The sequence below is a fragment of the Rhinatrema bivittatum genome, chromosome 9 (genome assembly GCF_901001135.1).
Source record: "Rhinatrema bivittatum chromosome 9, aRhiBiv1.1, whole genome shotgun sequence".
In the NCBI taxonomy this organism is placed as follows: domain Eukaryota; kingdom Metazoa; phylum Chordata; class Amphibia; order Gymnophiona; family Rhinatrematidae; genus Rhinatrema; species Rhinatrema bivittatum.
Genome location: NC_042623.1, coordinates 10,779,960 through 10,801,576, shown reverse-complemented (window position 1 = coordinate 10,801,576; position 21,617 = coordinate 10,779,960). Strand labels below are relative to the sequence as shown.

The 21,617-nt window shown below is 47.9% G+C and overlaps 1 protein-coding gene across 1 annotated transcript in view; it reads right to left on the bottom strand.

Moving 5' to 3' along the window:
* Nucleotides 1-19,022: 19,022 nt before the first annotated feature.
* The window catches only part of CCDC3 (coiled-coil domain containing 3), a 49,727-nt gene continuing 47,132 nt past the window's right edge, over nucleotides 19,023-21,617 (bottom strand). Inside the window, exon 3 of the mRNA XM_029616702.1 lies at nucleotides 19,023-20,643. Coding sequence (XP_029472562.1) covers nucleotides 20,386-20,643 — 258 coding nt within the window. The 3' untranslated portion in view covers nucleotides 19,023-20,385. The remainder of the gene's footprint in view (nucleotides 20,644-21,617) is intronic.

Here is a 21,617-nt window from a genome sequence, read left to right as displayed (position 1 = left end):
ACAGGAGCGGCAGCTGTCAGCGGGTTTGACAGCCGATGCTCAATTTTCCTGGCGTCTGTTCTCAAACCCTCTGACAGCCACGGGTTCGCAAACCAGACCCCGGCAAAATTGAGCGTCTGTCTTCCGACCCGCAGGCCGATTTTGAATTTTTTTTTTAAATTTTTACTTTTTTTTTATTTTTGGGACCTCCGACTTAATATCCCGGCGCCGGCAGAAATTAGCGCCGACCTTTGGGTCGGCGCTAATTTCTGAAAGTAAAATGTGCGGCTTGGCTGCGCATTTTACTTTCTGTATCCCGCGCGCATACCTAATAGGGCCATCGATATGCATTTGCATGTTGAGGGCGCTATTAGGTTGGGGGGGGGGGGGTTGGACGCGCGTTTTCGACTGTATAAGAGGTAAAGCGCGTCGAAAACACGCGTCCAACCCTGGGCTATCAGCTCCTGCTACTTGGGAGCTATTCACAATGTACTGAACGTTAACGCCCACCGCCAGCCCAGGGGTCCCCGTATTTAGTGGCCCCTGGGCACCCCCATTTAGTCTTCCTGTTGGCTGGTGAGCTGCTGCCCTTAAGCCGCGACACTGCCTACCCCGGTCACTTTGCGGGAGCGGGCTACTGTCACTCCCGGCCTTTCCTACTTCCGGTCACCCCCACCTTCGTAGCTTTCTGGACTAACCCCTCCCCCACCCCCACCTTTCTCAGGCCCAACCAGACTTTGGCTACTGAGTGCCCGGGGCAGGCCACCCGTGACTTGTGGCCACCCAGCCTGGTTTCCCTAGCCCAGGGATTCCAACAGCTAAGCCTTGAGACCCCCCCACTAGGGCAGGAAGACCGAGGGGGGGCAGCGGCTGCGTTATCCACCACTGGTCACCAAGGGCCATGCGTGGTAAGGAAGCTGGCAGTGCCCATCAGTCACAGTCAGTGCAGCAGCAGGTGGAAGGGTCAGGGGCGTCCCTCCTTCAGCACGCGGTTTAATAGCGCACTCTCTCAGCTCAGCGCACGCTCTCAGCTCAGCACTCTCTCAGCTCAGCACTCTCTCAGCTCAGCGCACTCTCTCAGCTCAGCACTCTCTCAGCTCAGCGCACTCTCTCAGCTCAGCGCACGCTCTCAGCTCAGCACTCTCTCAGCTCAGCGCACGCTCTCAGCTCAGCGCACGCTCTCAGCTCAGCACTCTCTCAGCTCAGCGCACTCTCTCAGCTCAGCGCACGCTCTCAGCTCAGCACTCTCTCAGCTCAGCGCACGCTCTCAGCTCAGCGCACGCTCTCAGCTCAGTGCACTCTCTCAGCTCAGCGCACGCTCTCAGCTCAGCGCACTCTCAGCTCAGCGCACTCTCTCAGCTCAGCGCACTCTCAGCTCAGCGCACGCTCTCAGCTCAGCGCACTCTCAGCTCAGCGCACGCTCTCAGCTCAGTGCACTCTCTCAGCTCAGCGCACTCTCAGCTCAGCGCACTCTCTCAGCGCACTCTCTCAGCTCAGCGCACTCTCTCAGCTCAGCGCACTCTCAGCTCAGCGCACGCTCTCAGCTCAGTGCACTCTCTCAGCTCAGCGCACTCTCTCAGCTCAGCACGCTCTCAGCTCAGCGCACTCTCTCAGCTCAGCACTCTCTCAGCTCAGCGCACGCTCTCAGCTCAGCGCACTCTCAGCTCAGCGCACTCTCTCAGCTCAGCGCACGCTCTCAGCTCAGCGCAGTCTCTCAGCTCAGCGCACTCTCAGCTCAGCGCACTCTCAGCTCAGCGCACGCTCTCAGCTCAGCGCACTCTCAGCTCAGCGCACGCTCTCAGCTCAGCGCACTCTCTCAGCTCAGCGCACGCTCTCAGCTCAGCACTCTCTCAGCTCAGCACTCTCTCAGCTCAGCGCACGCTCTCAGCTCAGCGCACTCTCTCAGCTCAGCACTCTCTCAGCTCAGCACTCTCTCAGCTCAGCGCACTCTCTCAGCTCAGCGCAGTCTCAGCTCAGCGCACTCTCTCAGCTCAGCGCACTCTCTCAGCTCAGCGCACGCTCTCAGCTCAGCGCACTCTCTCAGCTCAGCGCACTCTCAGCTCAGCGCACGCTCTCAGCTCAGCGCACTCTCTCAGCTCAGCGCACGCTCTCAGCTCAGCGCACTCTCTCAGCTCAGCGCACTCTCAGCTCAGCTCAGCGCACTCTCAGCTCAGCGCACTCTCAGCTCAGCGCACGCTCTCAGCTCAGCGCACTCTCAGCTCAGCGCACGCTCTCAGCTCAGCGCACTCTCTCAGCTCAGCGCACTCTCAGCTCAGCGCACGCTCTCAGCTCAGCGCACTCTCTCAGCTCGCAGCTGCGCATGCTTGTATCCCAGGTCCTGGCTCTCGCAGCTCATTCAGTCACTAGCCAGATCCTTTAACCCATCACCGCCTCATTACTTCCCCTTTTTTTGATCCCTCGTTTGATCTTATTCCTATCATTTTTTGAGTGGAGGAGTAGCCTAGGGCTCCAAGCAGATGTTTGACAAGCGGGGAAGCTCCTACTGACCTTGGGCAAAGTCACTTCACCCTCCATTATCTCAGCTACAAACATTAAACTCCCTTGCTCGCCTTGCCAACGTTTGCTCAATGTAACAAGCATCAATAAATGTAAAATATTAAAAATCTCATTCAGTCAGCAAACTAAACACCCTCTGGGGAAGGGACCTGACCCTGTAAATCCCATTGATCTTGAATTTCGAAAGGCAAATACTGAAATAGAAAATTCAATCCCATGCGCTTCCTTTCTGTCTTAATATTTTGTATTCTCAATTTTGACTGCAAGCCCAATTTAAAAATATTCTCCAGAGTCAATATTGTATTCACGCTTCACCTGTATCAGTGTGTCACCTGAATAGGGGTCTGATTTGGATCTACACTTCATCTGTCCATGCTGTATTCATGCTTTACCTGTTTCAGTGTGACACCTGCATGGGGCTCTGATGAAGATCCACTCTTCAGTTGTCTGTGCTGTATTCATGCTTTACCTATATATGTGTGATGCCTGCAGAATGCTCTGATGAGAATCCACTCTTCAGCTGTCCATGCTGTATTCATGCTTTAGATGCATCGGTGTGATATCTGCATGGGTCTGATTAAGATCTTCAGCTGTCCGTGTATATTTATGCTTAATGTGTATCAGTGTGATAATGCATAGGACTATGATAAAGATCTGCACTTCAACTCTCTGTGCTGTACTCATGCTTTAAATGTATCAGTGTAATACCAGTATGGGACTCTGATGAATACCTACTCTTCAGCTGTCTGTGCTGTATTCATGCTTTACATGAATACAGCATATTTTAAATATTTTAAATTTTAAGTCTTCCTCAACTTTATCTATAAGTTCTCACGAAGTTAGCCTTGCACCCTCTTACTCAATGTAATTATCTTGTTTCTCAATTTTCCTGTTCGATGTAATTTTTCTAATTTTCTTGTTCGATGTAATTTCCAACTTTGGTTCTATGTAAACCGACGTGATATGTACCAGTACATGAACATCGGTATATAAAAGCTCTTAAATAAATAAATATATATATCAGTGTGTCAGATGAGGCTCTGATGAATACCTGCTCTTCAGCTGTCTGTGCTGTATTCATGGTTTACATATATCAGTGTGACATTCTATGAGGCTCTGATGAATATCAGCTCATCATCTGTCTGTGCTCATCTTTTACATGTATCAGTGTGACTCTGCATGAGTTTCTGATGAAGATCTGCACTTCAGCTGTTTGTGCTGTATTCATGCTTTACATATATCAGTGTGACATTCTATGAGGCTCTGATGAATATCAGCTCATCATCTATCTGTGCTGTATTCATCTTTTACATGAATCAGTGTGACTCTGCATGAGTTTCTGATGAATACCTACTCTTCAGCTGTCTGTGCTGTATTCATGCTTTATAAATAGAGGTGGCAGAGGCAGCAGTAACAGAGCAGGTGAACCTTGGGGAGTGGAGCAGTAGAGGCTTCCACTGCTCTGAATCTCCGTCTGGGCTCCTTGGCCAGCACCCAGGGCTTTGGGTCTGTGCTGTATTCCTCGGAGTGCAGTTGTTTGTAAAAGGAGGCTCGTGACTCTGCCTTTTTTTTTTTTTTGTAGCTGTGACCTGTTGCCCAGATCTTGTCATGAGATGGAATTGACGGGATGTTAATTTTATTGTGAGTTATATCACCCTATGGCTGGTGAGGGTTATTTTATATTGTTTTATTATGTTTATTTACCTATGTTTTGTTGTGGGGCTGCCTCGGATAGGGGCAGCATATAAATACATTTTAACCACAGCCGTAACCAGGTGTCTCCTGGAAAAGCAGGTGCACGGATAGGACGATGCCCACAGGCTTTTCCTCCCCTCACCTGGGAACCTCTTTTCCCAACGGGGCTACAAGCTCCTGCCCTGTGGAAGGCGAATTTCAGAGCTGAGCAACAGCCCAAAGCGCGTTGAACAGGGCCCTGCCCATGACTGCACCCAGCGACCTTCGAGCCTTCGAGCCTCCCGTGCAGCGGTCATCCCCCCCCCCCCCCATGTGCATCCCTTGAGAGGGGGGAGGGGTCGGTTTACAAAATTCTTTTTTGGTAGAAGGGGAAAAGCTGAGGTCTGAGGCTGAAAATACACAAAACCTCCTCCAGAGTGAACACCGGGCAGGGCTGCGGCAAAAACAGCGATTGGATCTTGTTCTTAATTTCATTAAAAAAGAGTAATGGATGGCAATAATTCTTCGGCGTCAAGGCCAAGCACAATAAACGCCAGCATCTTGCTGCGTAAGCAGAAATCTTACAGTAGATCACAAAGCGACAGCCTTACAAGTAAAGTCAACTCCGGCTGCACTGGCTGAGGTTGGCCCAAACCGCGAAAGCGAGAACCTTTTCTGTTTTTAATTTAAAGCCTTAGGACTTGCCGCAGAACGGGACAAAAGCTTTGGTCATTTGGCCAGGCTTCCAGACTCCCGGTTAAACATTCACAGCTTCACTAGCAGCAGCAGGGCACCCCTTACCCACCTGAATTTTCTGCCCTTGCCTTTTTGGCCTTCGCGCATTCTCGTTTAAACAAAATATACAAATTCTCAGCATTTGTTTTCCTGCCGCTACTGGACAGTACTTAGTACCGGCACCATGTTTTTCCCTCTGCTGCACTGAAATGCAAATTTGCCCTCGAGCATGACTTCACAGTAGCTTAACATTCATATTTATTCATAATTGCTCTATATGCAAATAACTGGAAAACTCCCGCTGAAGGGACTGGAATCGCCCTCACATCCACCCAAACCGTGACTGGTCAAAAGGACCCGAGTACCGCGTCAAAGTAGCGTTCCGCTAGATCCTGCACTTCAAGATCTCAGAGGGGTCATTTCCAGCCGCCCCAGGGATTTGCCCGGGTAGCGCTCTCTCTGAATACTGACCTCCCCGACAGCGCGGAAAGAACTTGCTCAGCTATGCTGCCAAAGTCTGAAAACAAATTATACATAAAATGACAAACAAGGAGAAGCACGTGATGCGGTGAGCCTGATGAGACGCACGTCATGGGGGCTCTTGGGTGCCACCCTTCGTGAACATCTTAATCTATAATTATCCCCAGGGCTCGATTACAGAATTACAACTATTCTCATGCTGCAGGGGATGTTATCGCTGCATTTTGGGAAATGGCCATGACAACGAAGCCGCTTCGAAGGAAAGAGAAAAAGGTAAAACGGCAGACCCCAGAATGGCGGATAAGCAGGACTCCCTAGGTATGGTCAACAGGGAGGAGCAGAAAGTGTTGAGACGTACCCAGGCGGTGGAGGCAGCATTACAGCACAAATTCCATACTATTAATAACTTCTTGGAGCTGAAGGAATCAATGGCGGATGATGGAAGACGAATGGACATAGCAGAGGGCTGGTTTTTGGTGGTGGAGGAAGATGACCCCCATGTGCTCCTTGGAAAAATATCTTGCAGCGAGTGAGGCAAAACTTGAAGATCAGGAAAACCGCTCATGTAGGAACAATCTTCGCTTCCTCGGCCTACCCGAAAAGAATACCAGAGAACGAGTTGCTGGAAACGCGCGAGGTACCCAAGTTAGAGGGGAAAATCATTATTGAGAGAGCACACCGGATCGGGCCTAAACAAGATCTAGAGTCACGCCCAAGAATTGGTATTGCCAGATTTCTAAACTCGTCCCAGAAGATGGCTGTATTTACAGCCTATAACAACCGTAAAGATTTTAAGTATAAAGATCAGAGACTTAATGGTATTTCAGGACTTTTTGACTGCCGACTTGGCTCCCTGGCAGACTTTCTCACCTGTCTGTAGTTTAATCACAAAGAAAGACGTTAAATGAAACTTTTCCACCTTTTATTCGTGAGTAGTTGAATGAAGGTTTCAGTCCCCCAACATGGACCGTGTTTCGCCACGTGGGCTGCGTCGGGAGGGACAGAGGCCCAGAAAATCAACTTATAATAATGGCAGAAGGTTTCCAATGCATAAACCATGTGCTGCAGTGTTGTCGATGACACTGACTCGCGGTTCCAGTTTCCTCTTTATGTTATCAATGTCGGAGCCTCCCCTCGCTTTGAATATCTTAGTTTGAAAGGTTAGCCTGATAGCCCGATACAGTGATCGGAAACTGTTTTTTTGTTTTGTTTTCACTACGCTTGGAAGCTCTCTCTACCCTGGATAACCCTCCGCAGGGCGCCCTGCACAAAGCACCGACGTTTTCTCCTGCAGCACACGGACACTATCAATGGTTCATGCATTGGAAACCTTCTGCCATTATTATAAGTTGATTTTCTGGGCCTCTATCCCTCCCGACGCAGCCCATGTGGTGAAACACGGTCCAGGTCAGGGGATCGAAACCTTCTTTCAACTACTCACGAATAAAAGGCGGAAACGTTTAATTTAACGTCTTTCTTCCCTTCATTTTCTCGACTAATTCAGTCTAAGGATCCGTGAACTCTCAGCGCTATACCATACCAACTGTGTATACCGCTCAGCATCTCCACTTCCTATTTGCTGTAGTTTAATCACAACATTAGATTTGCCATGATTTTCCCAGCAAAGCTAAAGATTTGGAAAGATGGCAAGGTGTTCACATGAGGCTTTCCAACCCAAGTAAAAGAGTTGTTGGCGAAATGAAGGCAACCTCGGAGAAACTTCGGAAACTGACGTGATGGAGGATCCTACTTAATTCTAAGAGTATGGGGAGAATTTCCTTTTTTTTTTTTTACTGCACCACAAAGATGATGAAAGACTCACGTGCAAGCAGTTTCTTTGGGAAGAGTTTCCCAAAGACTTAACGGCTCGATTTAAAGATTGAAAACCTGGTTCATGCTTGGTGGAGATGACATCAACATATGGAAAGAGTGGAAGCTTGAATATTAAGAAACTTGTCACAAGTGCCAGTTCAGTTCCTCATGTTGATATATTCGCAGTGGTTTCAGAGGTGTTGAAATCTTAAGTACTGAGTTTCCATTAGATACTACGATAATTGGGTCTAGGTGCTGGGGTAATGTTCTCCTACAACACTGATATCAGTGTTCATTAAAAATTTGAGAGTCAGCTGCTAAAGTATAAATTTGGATTTGTGATAAATTCATGTCACCAATGTATAATGCCAGTTCAAGCTTAATAATTAGAAGATATAGGATTGGGATATCAAGTTAGGGTAGAGGGGGTGGCACCCGATCGCAGGAAACACAGATCTCGGTCCCCAATCTTGGGGCAGAAAAAAAACATGACTTGGGGGAAGGCAGTTGGGGGGGGGGGGGAATGGAATTTGGATGAGCAATAAGAAATTAATCTTAACAGAAACAAGGAATAGAAGATGTTACAAACGGCCTCGAAAGGCCTTGCATTCTGTTACGTGACGGGGCGGTTTTAGTGTGCCCATGGGCCTCAGCTCGGGCCCAGACCTTCAGGACCGAGCCAAGTGTTGACAGTGGCTCTGCATGGCTGACGGTCTGACCCTCTGCCAGGCCGGCAAGCTCCCGAGGCCAACATCTGAGGATGTTGGAAGTTGAATGGTCCTCCGACCATTCTGAGCCCTTTCAGACCTGCTGTGAACAGCATGGAGCAGCAGGCCTGGCCTGAGGTTGATGGCAGACGGCCTTGACACCAAGACAGGACAGGGATTGATGAGACAGCATCTAGACGAAGACACTGGGTTGATGCAACGGCATCCTTGGACGAAGACAGAGGGTTGATGCAACGGCATCCATGACAAAGACACATGGCTGATGCAACGGCATCCATGACGAAGAACTTGACATCCAAATAGGCAAAACACAAGGCTTGGACATTGGCACTGTCTCTCAGGGCGCCCTACTCAGGCCACCCACGGGACAGCACAGGAAAGATCCAGGACATGACGGCTCGAGAGCGCAGGACACCAGTCCACCTGCAGGCCACTCCAACCCGGGAAAGATGTCATCCGAGGGAGTCCAGCCCACAGGACCAGAAGGCTCAGGAGCGATAAGACGAGATGCAGGAACACACATCAGGACGTGGAGGAACATGGCGAGACATCAAACATGGACTGGGACCTCAGGCGGAACACCAAGATATGAAGACATGGAAGAAGGCAGACGAGACGAGGAGCTCCACGAAGACAGAAGACCCTACAAGGCTCTGGCAGGCAGGAGCCTCCAGCGGGATGTCACCACGATGCAAGGTGAAGAACAGACTGACGAAGCAGCCCTATATAGGGCTAGAGCAGGACGTCCACTTGAAGGTGGGGCCAGCACACTTCCGGTGCCTGGCCCTTTAAATTCTGCAGAGAGGCGCACGCCGGCGCCTAAGGAGAGCAGCAGGGAGCTGTGCAGGACCGCGGACAGCGGCCTGCACAGACGCACAGCGTCAGAAGAGGCAGAGCTGAGCCTGGTCACAGGCTCAGACGTCGGCAGCGGCTCCAGCCGCTGCAGGAGGCCCCGGGGGCAGCTCCAGCCGCTACTCCAGCCCGGGGCTGCGGCCCTAGCGCCGCAAAGATGGAGAGCAGTGTCGGGGCGGTCCCGAGCCCCGAAGAAGGCAGGAAAGTCCGCGGCTCCGGCAGAGGAAGACCCAGGGCAGCCTCCAGGCCGTGAAGGGCAAGACCGCGGCTCCAGCTGCGTGGAAGGCCCGACGGTGGCGTCCTGCCGCGTCGGGTGAAGAAACACAGCATGGGGTGAGTGTCTGCTCGCGGGGAACCCGCGGGCAGCGAAGTCATAACAGAAGATTTGGTAGCATAGGCAGGTTGTTATTGTGGTACGATGCACAAGAGAGTAAATATGGGCAAAGGCTAAGGGCTCACCAGCATTGAGATCCAAAATTTTTTTCTGAAAGTATCAGATTCCTCTAGGAGGCAATACAATGGCAGATATATCCGGTGTATATCTCGGACTGTGGATGGTTTAGGGTCTCCTATTAAAAGGAAAAAACTATTAACGGCTTCACAAAGAAACAAAGTGGCTATAACTCAAATCCAAGAAACACATTTCTCAGAAGGAGAATGTAAGAAATGTAAACGCACTTGGGTGGGACAGGGTTTTTATGTACCTGCCGTAGGGAGCAATTCTAATACACAAAAACCTAATGTTTCAGCTAACCCAACAAGTGAGGGAGGCTTCAGGTAGATTTCTCATTCTGGTTGGGAAAATTAATGGGCAAGAGGTAACTATTTGCAACGTCTGTGGTCCAAACAACTACAGACATGTTTTTTTTCACAGATCTACTCAATCAGGTATTGCTAGTTTTGAGAGGGACTTTCAACTGTGAACATGATGTTTTAATGGATCGATCAGCCTCGTCACAAATGTCTAGGGGTAGAAGAAACAAGGGGATAAACTTCTTATGCAAAGTGCTTCATTTGATTGATATTTGGCGCACAGTCAGAGATTATACACATGTATCTACAGCACACTGCGCCATGTCTAGGACTGACTATATATTAATCTCTCATTCTTTTTTCCCAAAAACAATGAAGACTGAAACCGGACCCACTGAGGTTTTGGATCATGCAATGACCTGGATTAATTTCCAATTGACCACTGATTCCAGAGGGCCTAGAATCTGGAGATGCCCAAATTCACTTATTAGAAGATAACGAATTTAAAATATTTTTACAAAATAAATGGGCAGAAATTGAAAGTAACAATTCTATCCATAAAGATAATATGGCGTTATTCTGGGATATGAGTAAGGCAGTTATGAGAGGAGAAATAACATCTTTTACAATTGCTAAATCAAAAGCATTACTCAAAACAAACTGAACGAGGCAAAGACTAACTCAGACAGCACTAGGAAAGAATATAATTCTATGTGCCCTCAACTCTCATTTACATCAACGGGCTCAGAGACGATACAATATGATGCTCACAGGTATTTCCAATTTGGGAATAAAGCGGGGAAACTCCTGGCAAATTTGGTACACTTAGGCAGAGGGAAGACATATTGAAAAGTTGAGAGGTAAAGATATTTGTGTGATATTCCATAAATTTTATGAAAGATTACACATAGAATTTCAGATAAGAGAATGAGTTCTTCAAGAATTTAGAGAGTCCAAAAATTACAGACCAACAATTAACAATGCTTAATAAGCCTTTCTCATCCCAAGAAATTCTCAATATCATCAGGGCAAGTAAAAGTCACAAAGCTCCTGGCCCAGATGGTCTAAATGCTGACTTTGATAAAGTTCCAGCAAATCAGGTCTTGGGGGCCTTGCTTGACTTCTTCAAAGAGGCTCAACAAAGAGGGGAGCTCCCAGACGACTTCACAAAAGATTACATTACTGTATTGGAAAAGCCTGGGAAAGACCCGTTGATCCTGCCTCTTACAGACCTATATCTCTATTGAATTATGAGGCAAATCTTTACGCAAAGTTAGGTTCCATATTAGGAACTACCACCCAGGAAAAAGATCTAGGCATCATAGTGGATAATACTTTAAAAACGTCGATTCAGTGTGCTGCAGCAGTCAAAAAAGCAAATAGAATGTTGGGAATTATTAGCAAGGGAATGGTTAATAAAACGGAAAATGTCATAATGCCTCTGTATCGCTCCATGGTGACACCGCACCTTGAATACTGTGTACAATTCTGGTCGCCGCATCTCAAAAAAGATATAACTGCGATGGAGAAGGTACAGAGAAGGGAAACCAAAATGATAAAGAGGATGGAACAGCTCCCCTATGAGGAAAGGCTTAAGAGGTTAGGGCTGTTCAGCTTGGAGAAGAGACGGCTGAGGGGGGATATGATAGAGGTGTTTAAGATCATGAGAGGTCTTGAACGAGTAGATGTGACTCGGTTATTTTCACTTTCGAATAACAGAAGGACTAGGGAGCATTCCATGAAGTTAGCAAGTAGCACATTTAAGACTAATCGAAGAAAATTCTTTCACACAACGCACAATAAAGCTCTGGAATTTGTTGCCAGAGGATGTGGTTAGTGCAGTTAGTGTAGCTGGGTTCAAAAAAGGCTTGGCTAAGTTCTTGGAGGAGAAGTCCATTAACGGCTATTAATCAATTTTACTTAGGGAATGGCCACTGCTATTAATTGCATCAGTAGCATGGGATCTTCTTAGTGTTTGGGTACTTGCCAGGTTCTTGTGGCCTGGTTTGGCCTCTGTTGGAAACAGGATGCTGGGCTTGATGGACCCTTGGTCTGACCCAGCATGGCAATTTCTTATGTTCTTATGTAAGATTTTAGCAGACAGGTTAAGTTTAGTGTTTCCCATGATTATCTCCCCAAACCAGGTTGCATTTGTGAAGGGACGCTCGATCAGTATAAATATGACTAAAGTTGATCACAACAATTCAGGAAAACAAGAAAAGACAAAGCCCTGCTATGGTGGTTGGATTTGACTCTGAAAAAGCTTTTGATAGGGTATCATGGCCTTATTTATTTTGGATTTTTTCGAGGGGAGTGTGTATGAAATATATCCTTAATAGATAAGAACCCGAGATCTGCCGTTTTAGCAAATGGTCAAATATCTGAGGATTTTTTTCTTCCAACGTGGGGCGAGACAGGGCTGTCCACTCTCTGCTCTACTTTACGTTATTTCCATCGACCCGCCGTGAAGGAAAATTGATTCAGATAAATGGGTGAAGGGGTTTAACATACGTTCTGAAGAATTTAAAGTGGCTGCATTCGCGGACGACGTCCTCGTATTCCTTTGTGCTCCACAAGACCCATTAGAAAGAGTTCTTAGACTTCAGACAGAGTTAGGAGCATTCCCAAGTTTAAAAATTAATGTGGAAAAATCTGAGGTATTGGAAATAAGTGGAGACATTCAGAAAACGTGGAAAGGTCATTTGCCTTTGAGGTGGGTTGCACGGGAAATGAGGTACTTAGAGATTATGCTTTCCAAGGAGATAAAAAAAACCTGTATGAAGTAAATATTACACCGTTACTTAAAAACATGGGCCAGAAATTAAATAATTGGGCCTCCTTACCCTTGATAACTGGGAGACCTCTGATAACATTGATGGAATTGCCTAATTGGCTGGATCTTCTACAGCAACTTCCTCTATGGTTGAGAAAGTCAGATGTAATTTCAATTCATCAAATTTTGAGGAGCTTTTCCTCAAAGAGTTCTCCTTGATGATGGAGGCCTGAGCTGCCCAAACTGGAGGGATTACCATTTGGCCTGTCTGTTACGACACATTAAAGACGGGCTGTCAGATACTGGTTTCTTTTCCCCAGAGGCCTTTATAAAGCAATGGCTGATCCCATATCGGCCGGGCAATATCATTCAGATAAAACGCTTGGAAGTTCTCTCACAATTCAAGAATAGTTTATTAATACAGTCAGGGATAGTTGAATAGAGTAGATACTTGTTCCCCTTTTTTGACTCTGAGAGGTAATCCCCAATTATTACCAGGTTTAGAGAACAAGTTGTTTCGGAAATGGGAGAATAAGGGCCTCATAGGCCTACATCAATTTTTCATGGAGAACACTAAACACCATCAGAAATTTCAGGGATTTGCAAGAGGGTAAGAATTTAGATTCTAAAGATTTTTACGCCTTTCTACAGGTACGGCATTATATACACAGTCCCTATGTCATCATAACAGAATGTTCCATAATTTTGCAGATGTGAAGGAAATATTTCTATGGAAAGGGAAGGCAAATTCTTGAAACATAGAAACATAGAAATGACGGCAGAAGAAGACCAAATGGCCCATCCAGTCTGCCCAGCAAGTTTCACACATTTTTTTCTCTCATACTTATCTGTTTCTCTTAGCTCTTGGTTCTATTTCCCTTCCACCCCCACCATTAATGTAGAGAGCAATGATGGAGCTGCATCCAAGTGAAATATCTAGCTTGATTAGTTAGGGGTAGTAGGGGTAGTAACCGCCGCAATAAGCAAGCTACACCCATGCTTATTTGTTTTACCCAGACTATGTTGTACAGCCCTTGTTGGTTGTTTTTTTCTTCTCCCCTGCCGTTGAAGCAGGGAGCTATGCTGGATATGCGTGAAGTATCAGTTTTTCTTCTCTCCTGCCGTTGAAGCAGAGAGCCATGCTGGATATGCATCGAAAGTGAAGTATCAGGCACATTTGGTTTGGGGTAGTAACCGCCGTAACAAGCCAGCTACTCCCCGCTTTGTGATTGCGAATCCTTTTTTCTTCTCCCCTGCCGTTGAAGCTATGCTGGATATGCGTGAAGCATCAGTTTTTCTTTTCCCCTGCTGTAGAAGCAGAGAGCTATGCTGGAAATGCGTGATGTTTCAGTCTTCTCCCCTGCTGTTGAAGCAGAGAGCTCTGCTGGATGTGTGAAGTATCAGTTATTCTTCTCCCCTGCCGTTGAAGCAGAGAGCTATGCTGTATATGCATTGAAAGTGAAGTATCAGGCATATTTGGTTTGGGGTAGTAACCGCCGTAACAAGCCAGCTACTCACCTCTTTGTAAGTGCAAATCCTTTTTTCACATTTCCTCTTGCTGTTGAAGCTTAGAGCGATGTTGGAGTCACCGTAAGCCTGTGTATGTTTATTGAATAAGGGTATTGTGTCCAGGCAGTAGCCATCATTCTGGCGAGTCACCCATTCTTCATTGGCGGCCTCTTGACTTTATGGATCCACAGTGTTTATCCCACGCCCCTTTGAAGTCCTTCACAGTTCTGGTCTTCACCACTTCCTCCGGAAGGGCATTCCAGGCATCCACCACCCTCTCCGTGAAGAAATACTTCCTGACATTGGTTCTGAATCTTCCTCCCTGGAGCCTCAAATCGTGACCCCTGGTTCTGCTGATTTTTTTCCTACGGAAAAGGTTTGTCGTTGTCTTTGGATCATTAAAACCTTTCAAGTATCGGAAAGTCTGTATCATATCACCTCTGCTCCTCCTTTCCTCCAGGGTGTACATGTTTAGATTCTTCAATCTCTCCTCGTACGTCATCTGATGAAGATCCTCCACCTTCCTGGTCGCCCTTCTCTGTACCGCCTCCATCTTGCTCTTCCTTCAGTAACGATAAAGCCTTGGATGCACTGGCAGCCTCCATAATGTTCAGAAATCAGGCACAGGATCACCCAAGTATTTCAGAAAACGTAAAATCTAAGGGAAACAGGTTATAAACTGTTAGATTGCATGCAGGTGGCTAGAACAGGGCAATCTGCGCGAGAATGACTAATGCTTAAATTGCCTTAGACAAAGGCACTGGACATGGGAATGCGTGAAGAGAGTTTCATTTGGGCCTGAGATTCTTGTGGAACTGGGCTCGGGTTTGCTTGCTGGGATTATTTGATACTTTGAAGGAGGACGTAAGTGAATATAAAAAAACCTTTTCTTCACTAAAGCAGTCCAAACTATTCTGGCCGTATGGATGTCTTCCGAGGATGCGACGGTTACACAGTGGAAGAAACGCTGGCACCCGTTACTGCGATTTAATCAAATCGGCTGAATACGAGCAGAGGCTCATGAGCGTTTGGCAAGACGACTGGTCTACTCTACCTATATCGGCACAAGATCGTATTAAATAGCTGAAAAATCCCTAAAGATGATGCATGTAGATAAGGAGATGTGGGGGAGTGAGGGTGGCTGAGAGAAGGGGAGGGGTGGACTGTAAGAGCCAGATTGATGCTGCATTAGAAAGAGGAGAAATTTCAGTTATTATTGCTCTGAAGTTATTGTGTCCTTTCGTTTGTGAAAATGAATAAACACGATTGAAGAAAAAAAAAAAGACAAAAAACATACAGAAATCAACAGTGCAGCCCGCAAGCGTTAGTATTTTGTTCATTCTCTCCCGCGCCATAGCAAGCAGAAAGCTCCTGCCGTGATGTTCTTACATGTAACCGCGGTTCTCCCTGGGATCCAGCCCGTGTACCTGTTCTCCCCTTCCCGCCGTTCTGGGAGCTGTTACCCTGCAGTCACATCAGGCAAGGAGATGCTGCAGTAATTCGGTCCAGATTAAGGAGCCGTCCCCCTTCCAAAAAGGTCAGTCAGAATGAAATGCTTTCTTAAAGGCCAGATTCAAAACCAGTTGCTTCAAAGGGGAGTCATTTTCGGCCACCTTGTTACCCTCGCAGGTTAAAATTAAGCTGCATTGCACCTTTTGTTTCCATTTGCACCTCAGAAGCAGAGCTAAATGGATGGCGAAGTAAACCTAATTAGGAAATGGCCAGCACTGAAACAGTTTCTTGGCTTAGTTTTCCATAGGTATCCAGACCTTATAGCATCAATGAAGTAGTTAATGTTCATACAATGTTAGCACGTTATTATAGAAATGACCAAAATAGCTGCATTTGCAAACCAAATCATGAAACGTTGTTTGTGTTGGAAAAAACCAACCCCTCGGAAGTTTCAACCATAAACCGAGGCTGGTTCAGTCCGCTCTTGATTACCCCAAGCCACCTGCTCTACTTAGATAGAGCGATAGATGAGCAAGCGACTTGTGATCCAGTGGGGTCAGAACCACACCAGTGCTGGGGCCAAATCTTAGCCTCCTCAGATTTACCTCGGCTGTAAGAGATGTAAGGTCCAGTTGTCACCTTCCATTCTTCAACTATCAAAAATTCCCAGAGACGTCTAGAGCTGAAGGTTTGCAAATCCTTCTAGAAATTGCAAAATGGGATGACCCTGCTCAGCACAGCCAGATAGATAAATTCCAGACAAAACCCAGAAATGTCACAAATTTATTGGGTCAAATTTATGGTCCTTGACTGAAAGCTTTGAGGTAAGTGTAGATTTAATGACTTGATGGTCCCTAGTTAACCCCATCCCTCCTATTTAGTCTGATCTGCTTGCGCATGTGTGTTGAGGAATTAAATGCCTGTACAATAAATCCTGCCCCTTTCCAGACTTTACACAGTCACAGAGGAGGTGATGGCCCAATAAGGACTAATCGCCTCACCCAGTCTGTCCATTTGATCTCAAGGTAGGGCTCTCTCTCAGCTCTCAGCCATATGAGGTTCACCACCCGCTTCTTATCTAAGTCAGTTTTCTTGTCTTTCCCGTATGACCTACTCTCACTCTGGGCTGACAACCCTACGGGTTCCCATAATTAAATACTTATTGTACCTGACTAACTCGCCTTGAGCTAGCAATGAAGAGGGGCGAGCTATGTACACAATAAAATAAACCAAGTCCCCCCATTTCTTGTACCTGTCCTCTTACCCCTAATTTTACCACTGCCCTCCCTATCTGTCCCTTGCAGATTTAAATCTGGCACGGAGTTGGCTTCCACCATCTCTCTACTCCTGGCATCCACCTCCTTCTCTCTACAGACGTATTTCTTGCAGACGTATTTCTTGCTAATTCCTCTGACCTCCCTCCTTCCACCTTGTCCTTGAGTTGCCTTTCCTATGGAAAGTTATCCTCTCTCGTGGTCTTCTGAAACCTGCTAAATACTTGAAAGTTTCTGGCCTAATCCCTCGTTCCTCCAGCGAGCACATTTTGGGTACCTTAAGGCCCTGTATAGGGTTGGTGTCGTGGGCCTTGTCTGAACTGCTTGCGTTCTCTCGATATCCAGACCTAAACGCAGCGAGGCGAGACCCCACTCACCACTCAGGCGATATTCTCTCTCTCTTCCTGTCGAGTTTAATGAAAGGATAAATAAAATCAGCCCATAGCCCCCCCTAACACTCTGCTTGTCTTGTCCTATACCACATAGGCCTGCTCGTCCACTAAAACCTGCTGCCTCGGCAAACGCTTTTAGTGAATAGCCACATTTTCTCTCTCGGACACTTGTGTTGTATCTTCCTTTATTATCACTTCCAATCTTATAGCTATAAAATATATCAATGCCTTTTACAAAAGTTTACAGTATGTACACACACACAGACACACACAGACTATGAAACTGCGGCTCAAAGCTTGCTCCCACTCCTTCGAGCAGTGCTTTCCAGCGAAAGCGTTGTCTTATTAGACACGGAATCCCTAACAGAAGCAGTCATAAGTTAGTGATTGTCCCTCTGCTCCTCGAGACACCCCCCCCCCCCCCCAGCCAGTCTAGTTCTCAGATACCCACAACAGAATATGCACGAGACATGTATTCATCCCGTGCAGCCAGTGCGTGTAAACCTCTCTCATGCGTATCCTGAAAAGTCGCCTGGTCACAAGCAGCTCCAGAGGATCAGAGGTCTGACTTAACGTAGAACCCGTCGCCTAGGCCGGACGTGCTTCAGTGCAGCGGCAATGCAGGGGTAAATGAACGGTGCTCTCGCCTGCAGCCAGCTTTAGGTGTGCAACCCCAGGATTATGCAGCACCCATCATCCCTGGTGAACACAGAGGCACAATTCAAGAACTAAGTCTGCAGCGTACGTCAAAGGTTAGAATGGACCTCTCATCCCCACAAGATCCCTGCATTCTTTGCAGTGGAATATTCTGGAAACGTGCATGCAGCTAGTGTTTGGGCTGGGACAACACAATCCTAGGACCTGAAGTCCATGAGGCTATCCCGCTGGGCAACCAGAATGCAGGAGAGGCTAGTCTTGGTAAACAGAGGTACGGGGAAATAAAGCAACTTGTAGGGCGGCGTAGAGGGGAGGCTTGGATTCGCATGGCAGGAGAGTTCCTGCTTTTGGGGGCTGTGGTTTCCTGCTCTGAGCACTAGGGCCAGCGCTCTACTTACTGGATCCCAGTTCTCCCTTACTGGGTCCCAGAGGGTGCACTCTAGGCTAGGGAGAGCGAGGGAAGGAAAATGAGACATCAGGCAATGAGACGCATGATTCTGAAGGAAGAAAGGAATATGCATGGAGCAGGTTTGCATATATTGATGTGTGCAAGTATCTCATGCATATTCATAGGGGCTGGAGGGTGGGCACGGAACCTCTAAACTTTAAGAACATAAGAACATAAGAAAATGCCATACTGGGTCAGACCAAGGGTCCATCAAGCCCAGCATCCTGTTTCCAACAGTGGCCAATCCAGGCCATAAGAACCTGGCAAGTACCCAAAAACTAAGTCTATTCCATGTAACCATTGCTAATGGCAGTGGCTATTCTCTAAGTGAACTTTATAGCAGGTAATGGACTTCTCCTCCAAGAACTTATCCAATCCTTTTTTAAACCCAGCTACACTAACTGCACTAACCACATCCTCTGGCAACAAATTCCAGAGTTTAATTGTGCGTTGAGTAAAAAAGAACTTTCTCCGATTAGTTTTAAACCTCAGGGTTGAAAATAAAGTAAATTCAACGTAAATGCACCAATTCAAACGTAAACATTTTCTCTTCTGAAAAGGTACAGGAGTGTGCTGAAGGGTGGGGGTGTGTGTGGGGGGGGTGATTGTTTAATCCATCTCCTCTCCTGCCGGGGGCCAGCGTTTACATTACCCAGCGGCCCGAATTAGGATCCACGCTAGTCCGGTTCCAGAGAAAGCCCTGGTTTGCACGGTTGCTGCCATGGCTGGGGTCGTGGGCTGGGAGAAATACATTCTCCGGGGGAGCCGAAAAGGAAGGCTCGTGGCCGATCTGAGGCAGGGAAGGCAAAATAAAATCCACCCCCCACCCCTCCCCTCTATAAAAATATAGGGGCAGTCCTGCGTTAGGCTGGGGTAAGGCGCACCTCTCGTTGGGTTGTTCCTTCAGCCTCGCTGTTGGTGCTGTGTCCGTGCACGCTTTATCTCAGGTCATTAGATCGTCTCGTGCTGGGGGGAGGGGACTAACTGCGCATCGCTGACCACATTTTGAGATTTTTTTTTTTTTCTTTTTACTATTTTGTGAAGATGGGGGGGAAAAAAAATCTTTGGAAAACAGCTCGGACGAGTAGCACCGTTTCGGAGCGCCCAAATTTGGTTCTGAAGGCCCGTTCCCTCCATTCCCAACCTTAGTGGCAGCGACCATTTGTCCTGGCGAAGGTGAGGGGGACAGAGGGCAGGGAGGCGCTCCCAGGGTTACTGAGCAGCCGCGGGACACCTGCTCTTCAGACTTCCTCCCTATCTCTGCTCCACCCAGGACCTTCCCTGGGACCTGCAGAGACGAAAAACGCAGCCCGGCTGGCCCCTCAGTCCCTCCCCAGCAAAGAGAAAGTAAAAACCCCCAAATGAGACTAAAGCAGCGCTGCCTCCACTCTCAGCCAGAGGCAGGGCCACGTTTCAAAGGGGATGGCCCCCGAAGTTGGGCTCAGTGCCAAAAACCCAGGCTCCTAGTTTCACTGCCCTCCTAAACGGTGAGTAACGCTGAGGTGGAGTTAGGGCAGGGGGGGGAGTTAGAAACTAAAGCCCAGGTTTTCGGCACCAGACACCCAAGTTTAGGAATTGCAGGCTAAGGGCTAGGTCCCTAACTTTAAGGCAATTTTCAGCCAAAAATGTAAACGCCTAAGTTTGGCTGAAACTGTTCCTGAATGCAGGAGGACTCTTAGCTGCAGCGCGGAGCAGAACATTTTCACTTTCTAAATGGGCTGCACCCTGCTCTTCCGACGGCGTGACCCAGACATCGCGCGCAGCTGGCGGGAGCAGCAGCACAAAAATGCTTTCCAGAAGCCACGGTGAAGATTTCGTTCACAGCGGCCCTGCCTGTGCGATTCTCGCAGTTTTGGGATTTGTACCCTAACCCCACCGGGGCTGGGGGGGGTCAGGTCGTCTCCTCCCCACCCCCCCTCGCTCTCCTGGCTGCTGGGATCAAAGCAGAGGCCCACGTCTGCATATTCTGATTTAGGCGACACACCGTGTTGTACGAATCTTACCAGGAATACAGGACAAGGATGTCCGTGAGAAACAAACCGGGGCTGCGAGTGGCCGTCGAGGCCTGAGCCAGCAAGCGCTACTGAAGTCTCTAATAATCTACTTCGGCCAAGCCTTGAAAGGTAAAGCGGAGTGAAAAAAAAGATTAACGAGACGTGTCGCATCCATTTCAGGATCTCTGGGTTACAGTGTGTAATAAATATATCAAAATATATACGTATACTGCATATTCACGCCCTCCAGCGTAACATTGTAATGCCCACTGCCTGGGGTTTGTGCTTATGGAGTGGAGGATGCCAGCAACCTCTGCCTTCCTGCCAGCGCCGATCGGGCTGGCGGTGGCTGGGGGTCACACTTTCAGGTAGGTAGGGGGCGAGTTCCAGCGAGGGGCAAGACCAGCGCTCGCCGACAGCTTCTCGTTCAGCTTGCGGTTCAGCTGCCCCAGGTGCCGCCGGTTCTTCCGCGCGTGCCGCAGGGACCGCTTGACCTTCTTGAGGCGGTCGCGCAGCTGCTGGTTGCGTTTCTCCAGGGAGGCCACCTTCTGCTGAAGCTTCCGCCCTCGCTCCTCCTCCTCGAAGAGCGCCTTCTGCACCGAAGAGCACATTAGCTGGGGGAGAAGCAAAAAGGGCAATAGCGTTACAATCGGGATTGCACGCGGGCAGGTGAGCCAGACACACAGGTTCACTTTTAGCAAAATGCATTACAATTACAGCAGAAAATTGTTTAAGTTTAGCACAGGACTGACAGCTTATATTCGTGTGTGGCCCAAGGGACGTCAGCACTTACATAGAAACATAGAAATGACGGCAGAAGAAGACCAAACGGCCCATCCAGTCTGCCCAGCAAGCTTCACACTTTTTTTTTCTCATACTTATCTGTTACTCTTGGTTCTTAGTAACCTTTTGGTTCTATTTCCCTTCCACCCCCACCATTAATGTAGAGAGCAGTGTTGGAGCTGCATAGAAGTGAAATATCTAGCTTAATTAGTTAGGGGTAGTAACCGCCGCAATAAGCAAGCTACACCCATGCTTATTTGTTTACCCAGACTATGTAATTCAGTCCTTGTTGGTTGTTGTCTGTATAATAGATCCACTTTTCTTCATTCCCCCTGCCGCTGAAGCAGAGAGCTATGCTGGATATGCATGAAGTATCGGTCTTTCTCCCCTGCCGTTGAAGCAGAGAGCTATGCTGGATATGCGTGAGAGGGGGCAATCGTGCAAGCACCGAACACTATGCAATGCTTGGAAAATAAAATAGCAAGGAGGTGGGCCAGGCCGATGGCTCATCGGCAGTGCAATGGAGAAGGTCTCCACTCTCAGACACTCAACCAGAGTCTGAAAGCCAGAAACCTGGCACTTCTTCTGCCTTACTTTGGCGAGACCGTCCCTAAATCCTCCACAGCCCGGGCCATTTAAAAGCAAACTTTAAATGCAAACTTTAAAAGCACTGTAAGTACTAACATAACACTTCCCCGCCGAGCTCAGCAAGCACCCACAGTTCTCCAGGGAACCAGGGCCTGGGCAGATGATACCTGCAGAAACCCAGGACGGCCAAAGAAATTAACAATGGCACCAAGCACCG